A 15,199-nucleotide genomic window follows, 5' to 3' on the forward strand; every position below is an offset into this window, starting at 1 on the left:
AGCAAGGCTGCTGAAGTCTGTGGTTGGTCAGCACAGAGTGGCAGGTTATGGGCCGCGTCCCAAGGTCAGTTACTAGGAGGGCCCCAGGGAGAGTGGGCATGGCATTGAGGGGTGGACACTCTGGGGAGGACCCTGCAGCCCAGAGTGCCATCAAGGCTGTGGGACCGCACCTTTCCATCACTGAGCCGTACTGTCTCTCAGTCCACATGGTTTGGCTCCCCTGTCTCTGGCAGCTGCCTGTGCCTGGACAGGCTCTGCTCAGGAGCCAGGGTTCTGGGGGTGAACCCACAGCCCTCCCTCCCCAGTAAAGCCGACGTGTGTAACCTCAGGACTGACCCTCCCCCGGCTGCATCTCCTGGGCTTGCAGTGGGGTGGTGGGGACGCAAGGGGGCTGGCCCTTGGCACCTCATCCCCCACCAAGCACCGAGCACCAATCTCCCAAGAGCCTCTCTGCAGCTGGTGTGGAGGGGCCAGCCTGCCTGCTCCCCCCGCTCCCCCTAGAGGCCTCAGAAAGTGGGGGAGGCACCTCTACATGGAAGAGGGGTCTCCGAAAGACTGCAGCCCCTCTTTTGAGGACCCCACTCCTCAGGGTCACAGCCTGCAGCTTCTGCAGGGGAGCATAGACATGCCCACACCTGCACCCACACCTGTTCACCCACCTTTCCCCACCTGTACTGACACCCACTCACACCAGTCCACACCTGCACCCACACCTTACCCCTCAACCACAACCCGAGCCCCTGGCCACTGGCAGGTGACAGCCAGAGCTCTCTGTGGCCCACCCAAAGATGCACCTGCTACAATGGTATCCCCATGCCCTGAACCTCCGCTGCTCAGAGCCCCGGCCTGGGGTGCAGGAGGGCTTGACCCTTGGAGGAGGGAATAAGATCATTGGCCCCTGGGCTCCCAGTGCCCTTACCCCGGCTAAGCTCAAACTCAGGACTGGGGTCCACTCAGTGCCCCAGGGAGCCGGAGGGCTCGGGCTCCCAGGTCTCTCTCAGGGGGCACCACCCCCAGCTCTCTGTGAGTCTTCCTGCCCCAAACATGCACTCGGTGTCTGTCCCTCCCGTGCGCACACCCTCCCTGGCCCCCCGTGGGTCTCTCGTGGATGTGATGTTTGGGGAAGCAGCCCTTCCCGGTGGCGTGGGTCCCCATGGGGATGGAGGTGAGTCCGCAGGGCAGGTCCCGAACTGGCCTCACCAGGCCTGGCAGGCCTGTGATCAGCCCCTGTGGGCGCAGTGTCTGGGTCAGCCCCTTGACACCCCTCCCTCAGTTTGTAAGGAGTAAAGTTTCAGGGGCGTTGTGACTCGCCCAGGGCCACACGCCCTCCTGCAGCCAGTCCAACTGCCCTCCTCCGGTCCCACGCTCAGCCTGGGGTGCACCCTCCCCCCCTGCTGTGTGTTCTGGGCCAGAAGGCCCCTGGGTGTCAGGGACCCCTGGGTGTCTCCTTCCTGTTGGGTAGATGTATGTCCGGGTTGTCAAACGAGCTGCGAGTCCCAGCAGGAAAGGCGAAAGGGGGTGAACAGAACACCTGCCCCCTGGGGTGGTCCTGGGGACCCCGGCGCCCAGGTGCCCAGCCCCGCCCAGGAAGGAGGCTGGATTTTTTCTCCTCTGCACAGCACATCGCGCCCTCCAGCGGGTATCCCCTCCCACCTCGAAGCAGCGAAGCCAAGGCCCTCCACTCCCCACCAGGAGACTGAGGTTCAGGAGCCGGGCAACCCGGACTGCAGGCGCGGTGGGCGGGACCGGCGACAGTCCCATTCCCGCCCCCTCGCTCTTGCCCCACCCCCCGAGGCCACGCCCCCGGCGCCCGAGCCGCGCGCTCGGTGCTCTTACTTGCATGGGCGCAGCCCCCCACGCGCACCTGGGCATCATCGATTCTGAACGCCCAGCGCCCGGGCACGCCCACGTTGGTGCTGGTCTCCACGTCGGCCATATCGGCGGTGCGCGAGCCGGGGATGCTGAAGTAGCGCCGCCCGTCTCCCGCGTTGAAGCCGGCCTGGGGGTTGTTGAGAGCAGGGGCAGGTGCGGGCGGGTCCGCAGGTCTTCCGAAAGTTCCTGACACCCACCTCCCCCCGCCCAGGTTCCCGAGGTCTAAGAGCCCATGGGGGGGACAGCCTTGGAAACGGGAGCGCTCTAAGGCTTATGGGTGCCCTCCCGCCCTGCAAGGATCAGCCCCCTCCCAGTGAGTCCCGACAGTGAGGGAGGCCCCCTGAGCCAAGGGCGTGGCTAGGCCTGGCACCCCAATCCCCCCTCCAGTGACTCTGCCGGGGCTCTGGGCCTCCCCTGGGGAAGTGGATGGGGGTACACAGCCACAAGGAGGACTGGCCGTCTCTGGGCAGTGGCACCTGACCACACCTTCCACACCCGGGATTGCCTGCGGGCCCAGGTCCTTGGGGCCACCGCCCCGCTGGACCTGGGGGCAGTCGGCGCACTGAGACCCCAGGACCCCGTCCCTGCTGCAGCTGGCCCTGCGGGGCCCGGCAGCGTGCTCAGGCCCCAGGCGCCTTCAGCCCCAGGGTGTGCCGGGGGTTCTGGGCTGAGAGAGGCCTCTGCACAGAGTGGCTGTGTGTGGGGGCGGGGGGAGGGCTGCCTGTCTCGTCGGCTCGGGAGGGTGCTGGCAACGGGGGCGGGGCCCTACCTGGGCCGCGATGCCCCCCAGGCCAGTGGCGTCACCTCCGCTGCTGGCGTGCGTGCCTGTGGTCCACGTGACGGACTCGTAGTTGAAGATGGTGAAAGAGAACTTGCCGTCCGTGATGAGCACCGTCTGGAACGTGTTCACCTGCCAGGGAGGAGGCCTGACGGGGTCCCGCCCCGTCCACCCTCCCGCACTCGCCGTCCTCGTCCCCGACCGGAGGGCTGGCCGGCCCCAGGGCAGGGCAGCGCTGTGCTCACTGGGGTTTCCCACCCCGGGGGCCGCCCGCCAGCACTGACCGGGCCGGGCAAAGTGCTCAGTTACCCCTGAGCTTGAGTTTGTTCTGTTCGGCACCGTCAAGGACTGGCCTGGAGGACGTGGTCGCTTCCTGCCCGACCCTCTGACCCTCCGACCCTCCGAGGACTGCGGCATTCCCAGTGGGGAGCCTGCTAACATGTCCCTGCTCTTCCCCGAGCATCGGGGGTTTTCCTGGGGCACCGAGAGGGCCCCTCATCCTTTCCCAGCCAGGCTCTGGGACCTCGATGAGTCACTCCTGCGCCCAAACCCTGCTTTCCCTCTTGGCTACGGGCCAGCAGCCACGCCGCCCCTCCTCAGCAGGTTGGGGGCCAGCCCAGGAGGGAGACCAGGGCCCGGCGGCACCTCCCCCCTCCCCAGGACAGAAACTCACGGGGGAGGAGGAGCTGCCTCCAAAGAAGGTCACGCGGTACCAGGTGGCGATGAACGCCCAGGTGGCGGAGAAGTCTGGCAGCTCGGGGAAGTAGCGTTTGATGTCCTCCGTGGCTCTGCGCAGCGTGGCCAGGTCGGTGGCTTCCCGGTAGTACACGTCACCTGCACGCCGGTTGTCCACATCCGCCCAGAAGGCAGCCACCACGCAGCGGTCCTTGGCGATGGGGAAGGCCACCGGGGTGAACTGGGAGACCTCCTTCAGGAAGGAGATGATCCCGTTGTTGTTCACCTGTCGGGTGGGAAGCCGGAGAGGCCCTGGTGAGGGCGGCAGGCAGGCCGGTGGGCCCGTGGCCCAGTGGCCCACCCTCTGCCACCCGGCCCCTGCAGGCTGAGCTGGCCTCGGCCAGGGCATCCCAGGATGGCCTGACAGTCACTGGTTCCAGACATGGGACCCCTCAGCCTGCTCTGTCTCCCCCTGGACAAGCTGTGTCCCCCGTGCCCTGCAGGGCACCCAGCCCCACGCTGCTGCTCCGAGGTCAGGGGGCCCAGTGTGGGCTCCCGTCTTGGGCAGGTGGGGTGCTCAGGCCTGCTTAGCAGCCCCACTGCTGGGTCCCACTCCAGCCAGGGGCCTCGGGAGGCCAGGGTAGGGCCCCGGCCTCATAGGGTCTGGAGGGTGGGGTGAGGGGAGGAGCGCCCACGGAGCAGAGGCAGGGCTTCTTGGGGCCAGCCTCAGCAGGGGCAGCTGCAGGGGTCTGGAGGACCAGCCGGGCCTCTGTGCCCAGTACGTGGGCAGTGGGAGCACCAGCGGCTGCCGAGCGGAGGGGGAGGAGCAGTGGCGTTTCAGCTGGACACGGCGGAGTCCAGCCCCAGCCTTGCACCCACTGGCTGTGCCATCACGGGGGGCAGCCCTGGCTCGCTGAGCTCTGGGTTTTCAGCTCCAAGATGGGCTGACACTGGCGCTGGCCTCGCGGGTGCTGGGCAGGTGCACTGAGTCAGTGATCAGGAGCCGGCTCTAGGCTGACCTGGGCGCTTCGGGAAGCTGGGATCAGAACCGAGCTTGTAGAAAAGACCTTCAGGGCTCCCCTTGGGCGAGGGCAGGCTGGTACCCAGACCAGCAAACCAGGCCGATAAATGCACCTGTCTTCTAAGGGCACCACGGAGCACACCAGCGGGGGAAGGAGCCTCGGTTCCGTGCAGAGGACAAGGGGACCGGAGCGGCCTGGCACCCGGAGCCCTTTCCCCGAGGGATCTGAGTGGCCTCACGACGGGAGAGGGGCGGCCGTCGCAGCTCAGAGCTGGCCTGAGGCGGGAGCCCAGGAAACCACCCCCACGGCCAGGGCGGCCAGGGCCGCCCCCTGCAGTTTGGGGGAGCATTCAGGGGGCAGTTCCACGTGGACTTCCTCTCCACCCTCCGTCAGGCCCGGGCCTTGGGTTGCGGTGGCTCCCGACAGGCGCCCCCTCTCGGCCCCAGGCAGAAGCGGAGGGAGGCCAGCTCTGGAGGCAGACGGCAGCGGAGTCTGGGGCCTCCGGTTACTCTTGCAGCTGATGCTTCGCACGCGGAGCCCACGACAGAGTCAGAGGCAGCAGGCACGCGAGGGGGCGGGATGCCGCCAGCAGGAGCAGAGATGAGATGAGAGGGTCGCTGGGCACCAGCATGACCCGACACAGGAGAAAGCCGGCTGTGTCCCCAGAAACAAAACGCAAGCCTGAGACCTCATCGGGACCACAGCCGAAAGAGCCTTGAAAGAGAGCGGGGACGGGGGACTCACACTCCTGACTTCAGAGCTCGCCACAGAGTGATAGCGGCCTGAGCAGGGTGGCGCCGCGCCCAGGCAGAGATGGCGGGGACCGGGCCTCGCACGCGTGGGCACGCGGCTGGGACGGGTGGCGCTGGGGAAATGGTGCCCGCTGCGTGGGCAAAGCCAGGGAGTGGGACCCGGCCCGATGCCAGGTGCAGAGAGGAATGCGAAGGGGTCACAGACCTCGGTGCGAGGGCACAGAGCGGAGACTCGCACGGAAACACAGCGAGGATGCCTCGCAGCGCCGGCCTTGGCGGCGATTCCGTGTGACAGCAGAGGCAGAGGAAACAGGAAAACACCCAGTGCAGTTCGTCAAAACTGGAAGCATTTTGTGCATCCGAGGAAGTGACAGCAACCCCAGGTGGGAGAAGACACTGGCGAGTCACGCGTCTAATAAGGGGTTAACATCCAGGGTGCACCAGAAAACTCCTCCAGCGCAACAAGAAAGCCCAAGCAACCTGATTCGGACATGGGCAGAGGACCTGAGACAGACATTTCCCCAGAGAAGAGGCCCGAGCGGCCAGTAGGCAGGGACCATCGGGGAGACACCCGTCGGAGTCACAGCGCGAGGCCACCGCCCGCCCACTGGGGCGGCTGCTGTCGGAAACACAGGAGCCACCGAGCGTGCGGACGCGCAGGAGCTGGAGCTTGGAGCCCACGCCGTGCGAGTGGGCCTGGAACCGGGCTCTGCCACTCTGGGAAGCTGTTGGTGCCATGGGTTCAGAGGTGAGAGGGCACTGCAGAGGCCCCGCCCAGGCGCTCCTGCAGAAACTGCGGATTCTGAAGGTGCTTCTGGTCACAGCCAGACCCTGTTTGGGGTTCTGCTGGGATGCATGGGGAGAGCTTGTAGGAGCTGCGTGTGAGCTGCGGGGGCTGGTGGCTCGCTGGCCCGAGGCCCTGTTTGGGGTGGGCTGACTCGCAGCAAATGGCTCGGGTGGCAGGGGTCACCCCGGTTTCTGCGGCACAGGGGAGCCTCTTTGCCCACTCCAGCGCCAGCAGAGCCGCTGGTTTCGTGGGCTGCCCAGTCGCGGGGTCCCTGGGTGGCGGCAGCCCTCCAGCCGCAGCCCCAGCTCGGGGAGCTCGTGGGAAGGCCGCCCTGGCCGTGAGGTTGCTCTCTGGGACTGGACACGCCAGATTTCCGCTGACCGCGGGTGGTGGTGAATGGTCTGGTCTGGTCCGGTCAGCGGGCTCTTCCCTGAGGGCCAGACGGTGACATCCTCTGGCCCATGGGCCACATGTGGTCTCCGTCACACATTACTTTCCCTTCTTCTTGTTTTTGCGTTTACGGCATTGTAAGAATTTAGACAGCATTCCGCCCTGGCTGGCATAGCTCAGTGGATTGAGCGTGGGCTGCGAACCAAAGTGTCGCAGGTTCGATTCCCAGCCAGGGCACATGCCTGGGTTGCGGGCCATGACCCCCAGCAACCTCACATTGATGTTTCTCTCTCTCTCTCTCTCTCCCTCCCTTCCCTCTCTAAAAATAAATAAATAAAATCTAAAAAAAAAAGAATTTAGACAGCATTCCTAGCTCACGGGCTAGTCCATGGCCGACCTGTGCGGCCGCCTGGGGTGAATCCGGGCTGGCCACACGGCCACACCCATTCGCTCACATGCTGTCCGTGGGGCTTGAGACGAGCAGCGCGTCGGAGCCCTCGTGGCCGCAGGCCGAAGGTGTCCACTCCCTGGCCCACTGCTGAAAAAGCCTGCCGGCCCCGTCTGCAGCCCCCATCTGCCGGTGTGTCTGTGCTGGGAAGAGTGCACACCGGCCACCAAAGACCCCACTTTTGGTGGGGTCACTAATGTGGGAACACACTGTAGCCCCCGACTAGAAAGTCTGGGCCCCTCACGGGTGCCCAGAGGGAGTCGTCCTCCCCCGGGGACTGGCCTCCCAGGCCCCCTGCCTCCGGATCCCTCCGGAGACCTGCCCCCCACGGACCCAGTGAGAGAGGAGGGCTGTGTGCTGCTGAGGCAAAGCCCCGGCTGGGCTTGTCGCCCACTGACCCGATCGGTCGGCTGGGGTTGGGGGCGGCTCCTGGGACTGGGCTTCCGCTGCAGGCAGGCGCCGAGGGCCACCTGCTGGGCCAGGACCTGCCTGCCCTGCCCTTCCTGTGGCCACATCCCCCTCCCCCACGGCTGGCCGGGCTCCTGCTGTGGCTCCTGCAGACCCGGTTTCCTTCCTGCCTTTGAAGTGCGAGTCCAACTCTCAGGTGTGTGCAGGGGCCTCTCCGGCCTGCCCACCAGCACTTGGCCTCCATCCTCTCTCCGGCATGCCTTCCCCAGGGACCCTGGGCCCGGAGCCCAGGGGTCCAGGAAGGAGGCAGAACAAGCCGGCCCTGTTCCCCTGCCAGGGCCGGGCCGGGCAGGGCCAGGACCACAGCGGAGAAGGCGATGGGGCCAGGCGCTGGGCAAGCAGGCTGCTGGCAGGCCCGTCCCCTGGGCAGGAACTGCCTTGGACGCCCCGTATCCGCTGAGAACTCTGGGTGTTCCCAGGGGGAGGGGGGGGCAAGGCCCGGGCCAGAGGGCCGGGTGCAGCAGACCCAGGGAGGCCAGCTGCGTGCACCTGGCAGAGGCTACTTCCCTCAAAACACCAGTTTTATTATTATTATTTTTCTACTCAGTAGAACATGCACCATGGACTCGGAGACAAGGAGAAAGAGCGAGGCCTGTGAACAGGCCCACACCCCCGCTGAGAGGCCGCCTTCGCCACACCGCCGGGGCCTGCCAGCTCGCCCTTCCCAGGGACCCGCCTGGGGTTGGGGTCCCCGCCTGGACGCGCTTCCCCACACTGCCTGGCCCAACCCGGGGGACGCTTGCAGAAGCACAGGGCGACCCTGGAGCAGGAAGGGGGAGTGGGTGGTGCTTGTGTGCAAGGTCTTCTGGGCAGCCCCCGCAGCCTCCCAGCACCCCCCCACACAGCCCCCACAGCCTCCCAGCCCCCACAGCCCCCCAGGAGGTCCCCTAGCCCCCGGCCACAGGCTCAGCACTGGCCATCGCTTCCCTCTCCAGCAGGGCCACCTCTCTTGTGTCCCAGCACCTGCTGCCCAGAAAAGCCAGGTGCCACTGGGGTCACAGCCCAGGGTGGGATTGCACACAGGCTGCTTGTGGGGGACGGAGCTGAGTGCGGGGTGGGTGGTGGCAGGTGCACCCTCCTGGCCCGGGGGGGTGCAGGAGGCCTCTGGTCAGGGAGCGGGATCCTGTCCCTTCTGAGCAAGCTGAGCGTCTGGGTAGGAGAGTGGCCGGTTGGCTGGGAGAGGCCCTGCAGTGACCCTGTGAATGGCGGTGGCCTTGGGGGCACGACGGAGGCCTACCCTTGCCCTGGGGTCGGGGTGGGGCTGGTGGGGCCTGCAGGGGGCTGGCCAGCAGGGCCCCGGGCCTCTCCTGCAGGGCTGGCTGGCCGGCTGCCCCCGTGTCTCGGGAGAAGGCACATGGACGGTGCTGGGGGCGTTTCCGACCCGGAGAAGACCAGGAGGGAGCGGAAGTGTCCCGGAGTCTCTCGGGGGTGACCGCCCGCCCTGCCCCGAGTGTGTGAGCGACACTGGCTGGTCCCCAGCGGCAGAGCTCCAGGGCGCGGCTCGCTGGTGCCACTGCGCCGGGCAGGGGGGCTGCGCTGCGCGGGCGGCCTGGAGGGGAGCCAGGGACCCCGCGTGTGCGGCCACGGCACCCCAGCTCTGCAAACATCCGAGCCGAGAAGGGGCGGGCCTTGGTTCCTGCTTTGACTTCTCTGCCAGAAATACAACAATCAAGCCCCTGAGGCCTTTTATAAGCTTGTTTTGAGAAATGTAGGCATGTCTTTTATTTCCTGGCAGCTCTCTGGGTAACCAGGGCCCCTCTCACAGCACAGTCGCCGGAGTCCTGCCCGCAGGGCAGTGAGGGGGCAGGGCCCGTTGAGGCCCGGAGGCTGTGAGCCCGCGCTCACCCAGCCCGGGGAGGGGGAAGCTGCCCTTGGCCGGGCACGGTCTGGAGGTCCTGGGGGAGCCACCCTTGGGGTTGCAGGAGGATGGGGAGGGCTGAGGCCAGCTTCCTGGGGGCAGGGATCTGAGTGGGGCCAGTGCCCAGTGGGCTGAGGGGGCGCGGTGAAGGCGGAGTTCCCAGGGGTGAGGAAGAGAAGCTCGTGTCGGGGAAACGGCCCTCCCTGCCCTCCCCGGGGGGAGCCCTGCTGGGTTGTGGGGCCTGGGCTGCGTTTCCTGCTGTCTGCATCCAGGCCCCCCATTGCCCACCCCCCGTGGGTGCCCCACCCTGCCCCTCCACCTCTCCCCAGCCTGGCCCTTCGAGCCCCTCCCCCGGGGGCTGCCTCTCCTGGGTGTCCAGACACCCATCTCTCCCGTGTCTGGTCACCGGCTCCGTCGGCCCCTCCTCCTGCCTTGTGCAGACGCAGGCTCCTGCCTCCCCCTCCCTGGCAAAGCCACCTCTTTGCCTCACCTCCGGTGCCCCTTGGCCGGGCGCCCCTCCAGGGCCAGGGCCCAGCCCTGCGGAGGCCCCTGGCTGTGCCTGCCAGTGGGCAGCAGTGCCGTGCCCTCCCCCACACCCACAGGCCGCCTGAGCCGAGCACACACTTGCACAGGGACCGATGCGTCCTGCTCCCCACGCACACCTGGGCCAGCTCACCTTGCCCACAGCGGCTGCTCCTTGGGGACCCAGCCCCCTCCCAGGCCCCACCCCCTGCAAGCCTCCACGCTGGCCTGTGCCCGACGAATCCCCGGACCTGAGCAGGCGGCAGGCTGTGTTCGAGGACCCAGGGCTGTGTCTCGTCCTGGACAAGCCCCTGGCCCAACCTGGAGGACAGCGTGGCCCCGGCTGCTGCTGTGTGCAGAGCTCTGAGGGCGCACATGCCAGCGGCTAACAGATGACTCCGTCCCCTTGGCAAAGAACCAGGCTGTGGAGGCTGAGGCACTGAGGCTGGACTCTGGGGAACCACTTGGGTAGCCCTGCCCGGTCGCCTGCTCGCAGACCCACAGGAGGGGACACCCCAGGGCCAGGGCTCGTCCAGCTGCTTCTGTCCTGGGGCCCCTGCCCCCACCCCGGTCATTAGTCTGACCACAAGCATGCCCAGTTCGGCCTGGCAGCCAAGGGTGCAGGAGCATCCATGGCCGGGGCCCTTGGGGGCAGCTTGTGCTGGCCGGTCCTGTGGGGTTAGGAGTGTCCAGGGAGGGTCACCAGGCCGGCGGGTGCATCGGGAGGAAGAGTGGTCCTCAGGAGGGGCCCAGGGCAGGCACGGGCACACTGGTGAACAGGCTGGCCCTGGGGCCCGTGTGCACTGGGAGGGCCCGGGGCTGTGCGTCTCTACCCTGCTCCGGGCGGCCCCGCAGGGCTCCCACGCTGGGGTCCACTCGGGCCGTGTGCACAGCCCTGGACGATGCTGGAGCAGGGTGGACGGCCACTCCCAGGCTGACCTGGGCCTGGTGAGGTGGCTCCTTCCTCTAGGAGAGAGGGGCGCTGGCGGGGGTGCCCTCCTGGGCGACGGGCAGCAGGGGGACACTGGGAGAAGCACTGCCCCTCTGACCCGGTGCGTGCACTCAGAGGGGTTTGCAGCCGGAAAGGGGACAGCGGCTGCCTGCACCTCGCCAGCTCGTCCCTGTGGCTCGGGCCGGTGTCTAGGCGGTCGGACGAGAGTCACGGGCATGCCCAGATGGGGCACTCTGCCGCACAGAGGGGAGACTGAGGCTTGCGGAGGAAGTGACTAGCCATGGCCGCCCGCTCTGGGGGGCAGGGCAGGGACGTGTACACGGGGTGGAGGGGGGTGCGGGCAGCTTTCCTCTGCCAAATCCACTATCCGTGCTGCCTCCACAGGCACACGGCCCGCCCTGGCTCCCCCTCGCAGCTCTGTGTGCTGGGACTGGCCGCAAAGGACAGTCTTCCCAAGGACATGGAGGGTCAGCAGGGTCAGAGACACTCGGGTGAGGGGCCACTGGGGGCTGGAGGGGGCCTGGGGTGACGGGCGGGAGGGACCCTGGAGGCACACCTTGTCCACTACCCCAGCAGCTCAGCCTTGGAGACACGACCAGCAGACCCGTACCCCCATCCCAGCCCCTGCACCCCTATCACAGACCCATGGGCTCCCCATAGGGTGCCTGGCACCTTCATGACGTCACCCGCCTGGCACAGCCTCCCTCCGACGAAGGGACAGAGGTGAGCGGTCATGTGCTACATGGGGTCACTGGCGGCAGCTCCTGGTGACAGACAGACCAGCATCTTCCTCTGCATCTGCGTGACCCCGCCCTGGGCAGGGCCGCACCTGGGGCTGTGCAGAATGGCTGCCGCTCGGCCCCCCTGCTGCCCTGAGCCGATGGGCGCTCCACCTCGGCCGGTCCCCGAGGCCAGCGCACAGCTGCCGTCTGTACCCCTGGGCAGTGTCAGCACCCGTGGGGAAGCCCCCCCCTATGGTGGTGGTGGCGGCTGCCCCCCCACCCCAGCGCCCCGTCCCCGGACCACGGGCTGCCATGCAGGGCCTGAGCAGCAGAACGAGGCTCCCTCTGCAGGTTTCAGGGTCTCGCAGCCGCTGCGCCCCGAGAAGAGGCACCGCGCACGGTGCCTTCTGGAAAGGGGGCCCCCAAGCTGCACCGCACTGGTCCTCGCTGGGCTGACGGAGACGCAGAGAGCCCGTCTCCCAGCAGGGTCACTCCTCGCCTCACACCCTGCGACAAGTGGGCCCTGCCAGGCAGCGCGGGCGCCTGTCCATCCACCATCCACTCACCGGGCTGAGCACTGACTGGGCTGGGGACGGAGGCGGGGCTGGCCCGCAGAGGGTCCCCACCAGGCTGGACACAGGCACCTGGGCTCAGGGCCGGCCCGCCCGAGGCCTGCTGGACACGGTCACAGCCAAGCGGATGCGGTGGGGGGGGTCCTCGTGCCTGAGGGGGCTCGGCTGGGGGCACCCGTGGGACTCCCTCCCTTCAGAACAACTGCCCTCCCTTCTCGCCTCAGGTGGTGAGTCTAGGGCCGCCCCGTGCCGTCTGCCGGGCGCCCCGACATGGAGCCCTGGAGCTACTTTCTTGAGGGAGCCCCGGAGCACGGCTCCCCCGGGAATTCGGCTGCCTCTCCTCCCGGGCGAGGAGGTGGCGACGGGCTCGCTCAGCGCACACGGGCGAGCGTTCTCCGTGTGCTCTCTCTCTCTGTGTGTGTGTCCGGGGAGAGCGCTCACGGAGACCTGCTCTGTCCGCAGGCAGAGCGCTGGTTTCCGACGAAACCGTTTCTTTTGCTCTCGGATCCGTCTGCTCCGGAGCCCTCTCTCCTGCTGTTCGGCCTGGGCCGTGTTTGCGGAGGCCGGTCAGGGGCCGCGGTTGCATCGGAGCTCGAGGGGGACCGCGAGTGGGGACGTGGAGCCCAGCTCAGCCCCCGAGGGGCGCTCCGAGGCCCTGCTGTCGCGGCGCTGTGACGCGCCTCCCCATTCCCGAGCCGTTCGGGCCTCCCCGGCCCCGGCAGACGCAGAGCACAGCCCTGCCCAGCTCACCCCGCAGGCCTCCGAAGTCAGGCCCACCCCACGGACCGGGCCCCGGCCCCCGGGACCTCCAGCGGGCGGCATCTGCGGAGGGCACGGCTGCCCCCCCCTCCGCTGCCACACCAGCAGATGCTGCCTCGGAGCGAGGAGGCCTCTGCATGGGCGTGGGAAACGCAGCCGCCTGGGCGGGCTGGCCCCGGCGGGGGGTGGGGGGGCGCAGAGGGAGCCAAAGACGCTGAGGACCTTGGTGGTGAGGGGCTGGCAGAGGCCATGTGAGCAGCGGCAGGTAGAGATGACAGTTGTGCCCAAGATGGGGGTGGTGACGGATGTGGGGAAGACGGAGCAGGTGACGGTGCTGACAGAGGGGTGCCGGTCGGGGTGGGGGGTGCCGGTCGGGGTGGGGGGTGTTGCTGGTGGTGGTGGAAGTGGCCGGGGCTGTGTTCAGGGCCCTGGTGTGGGAGGTGACAGGACAGGCAGCTGCCAGCCCCTTTCCAGCCTGGGTTCAGGGTGATTCCGGAGGGCGGGGCCCAGTGCGGGGAGGCCCACCCGCAGTAAATGCCCACAGCCGCGGTGCAGCACGGCCTGTCTTTCCCTGGGGGGGGGGGGGGGGGGGGGGGTCCATCCTGGGCGCCCGGGGACCGAACTGGCCAATGCCTGCTCTCTGAAAGAACCAGGACGGGGCCGGACCCCCCGCCGAGACGGGAACCAGGCGCCCGATAGCCGCTCAGCGCACGCCGCCCGAGCTCCAGGCTGGTCAGCCCCGGGCCAGGCGGGGGCAGGGCGCGCCGCACAGCAGTCGCCAAGGTGGCGGGGCTGCCGCTCGCACCCCCGCCCGGCGCGCCTCTCCCCCGGCCGCTGTCCGGCCTTGGCCGCCGGGGGAGGAAGCGCTGTCCTCATTCCACCCCTGGCCGCCGTGGTGCCAAGTTGCTGGCGGCGGCTGGAGTCGGGGCGGCGGGGCGCAGCGCCCTCCCTGGCGCCCGCGGGCTCGGGTACTCACGTAAAGTCCGGAGTGCTCGGCGCCGAAGAACGGGAAGGGCACGGAGAGCGGCCGCAGCCCAGAGCCGCCGTCGTCCTGCTTGGGGGTGACAGCGTCTCCGTGCTCCGCGCCGAACGGGTAGAAGTCGGCCAGCGCCACCGCGCCGTGCACTCCTCGCGCCCCGAGCCCCAGGGCCGCCGCCAAGAGCAGCGCCCAGGCGGCACCGGGAGGCATCGCCGGGGGTCGGCAGCGGGGACGGAGTGGGGACGGAGCGGGGACGGAGCGGGGACGGAGCGGGACAGAGTGGGGCCTCGCGGTCCCCGCGGGCTGGGGCGAGGCCGCGGTTGGCAGGGCGGAGCCGGGTGCAGGCAGCGCGGCCGCGCCGTCGGTAGCTCCGCGCCCAGCGCCCCGCGCCCCGCGCCCGCGAGCTCTGCCGGGCCGCGCTCCGGGGACCGCTCGCGGACGAAGGCGCCGGGCGGGACCGCGTTCGGAGCCGGCCCCGCCCCGGGGCCGCGATTTAAATATCCAGCGGGGCGGCCACCGGCCCGGGGCGGGGCCATGTAAATAGAGCGGCTCTTAAAGCGCCAGGCCCACCGGGGCGCACGGAGCCTGACCCGGCGCCCGGGGCGCCTCCTGGGGCCGAGCGGCTCGGAGGCCCAGCCAGCGGCCCCTGAGGCCCCCGCGGCCCCCGGCTCTCCTGGCCCGGGCCCTGTCGAGGTGGGGACTTCGCCGGCGCACGCCGGGGTCAGGGGCCGTCCTCCTCCTTTGGGAGCCCACCGTCCTGCCCACGGAGCAGTGTGGGGACAGAAAGGCCTGCCTGAGCCGTTGGGCCTGACAGGCAGGCTCTCCTGGTGCCCTTGCGCCCCGCGGCGGAGAGTCATCAGTCGGGGGCGACCCTGGGTTAGCAGTGCCTGATGAACCCTTCCGGAAGAGGCTGGAGGCCAGCCCCCCCCCAGCCCCACGCTGCCCCCACTTCCAGCCGGAGCCTGGGGACCTCAGATTCCTGTGCAGGGGACGAGGCTTCTCACCTGGTTTCACACAGGAACGACCCCCGGCCTGGGGGACCTCAGGGTGTTAAACAAAGTGTTTCTGACCCGCAGGCTTCCTGGTGGGCTCTGGGCACGAGGGAGCCTCCCCGAAGGGGGGTCGTGGCAGACTCCCCCACAACGCAGCCTCAGGCAGCCGTCTGTCCATCCGTCCAGCACTGGGGGAGGCAGACCGCTGCCCCTGGGCCCCTGGGCCCCTGGGCCCCTGGGTGGGAGTGGGGGCTCCAGAGCTCACAATGCAGATTCCCGTCCCCAGCCGGCGGCCACGCCAGCCCCTCGCCCGCCTCGGGGACTGCTGAGCTGGGCATCACCCCGAGCGTTCGTCCCTCCTCAGGGGCGTCTGTCCGCCTCTGGGTCCCCAGGCCCACGGTGGGACCTGACTCCTCGGCCTCAGCCCCACCCCCTCCCCTCCGCTGTCAGGGCCCTGGGTGCTGCAGTGCCAGGCGACCGCAAGCCCAGTCCTGGGCCCCTGGAGACAGGTGCACCCCCCCAGCCAGAGATGAGCAGGAAGGAGGACAGGCCGGGCAGCCCCGGGGGCCGGGGGTTCACGTTTGTCCTTGTGTTTTTCCGTATTTTCTGAGACGTCTTCAAGGAGCAGCCAGTCGGCTTACAGTCAGGGCA

The 15,199-nt window shown here is 68.8% G+C and overlaps 1 protein-coding gene across 1 annotated transcript in view; it reads right to left on the reverse strand.

Moving 5' to 3' along the window:
* Nucleotides 1-14,022, reverse strand: part of SNED1 (sushi, nidogen and EGF like domains 1) — a 54,076-nt gene extending 40,054 nt beyond the window's left edge. The window contains exons 1-4 of the mRNA XM_036025014.1: nucleotides 13,554-14,022; nucleotides 3,324-3,611; nucleotides 2,642-2,782; nucleotides 1,837-1,999 (exon numbers count right to left, since the gene is read on the reverse strand). Of these exons, the coding sequence (XP_035880907.1) occupies nucleotides 1,837-1,999; nucleotides 2,642-2,782; nucleotides 3,324-3,611; nucleotides 13,554-13,766 (805 nt within the window). The 5' untranslated portion in view covers nucleotides 13,767-14,022. The remainder of the gene's footprint in view (nucleotides 1-1,836; nucleotides 2,000-2,641; nucleotides 2,783-3,323; nucleotides 3,612-13,553) is intronic.
* Nucleotides 14,023-15,199: the final 1,177 nt, after the last annotated feature.

The sequence above is a fragment of the Phyllostomus discolor genome, chromosome 4 (genome assembly GCF_004126475.2).
Source record: "Phyllostomus discolor isolate MPI-MPIP mPhyDis1 chromosome 4, mPhyDis1.pri.v3, whole genome shotgun sequence".
In the NCBI taxonomy this organism is placed as follows: Eukaryota; Metazoa; Chordata; class Mammalia; order Chiroptera; family Phyllostomidae; genus Phyllostomus; species Phyllostomus discolor.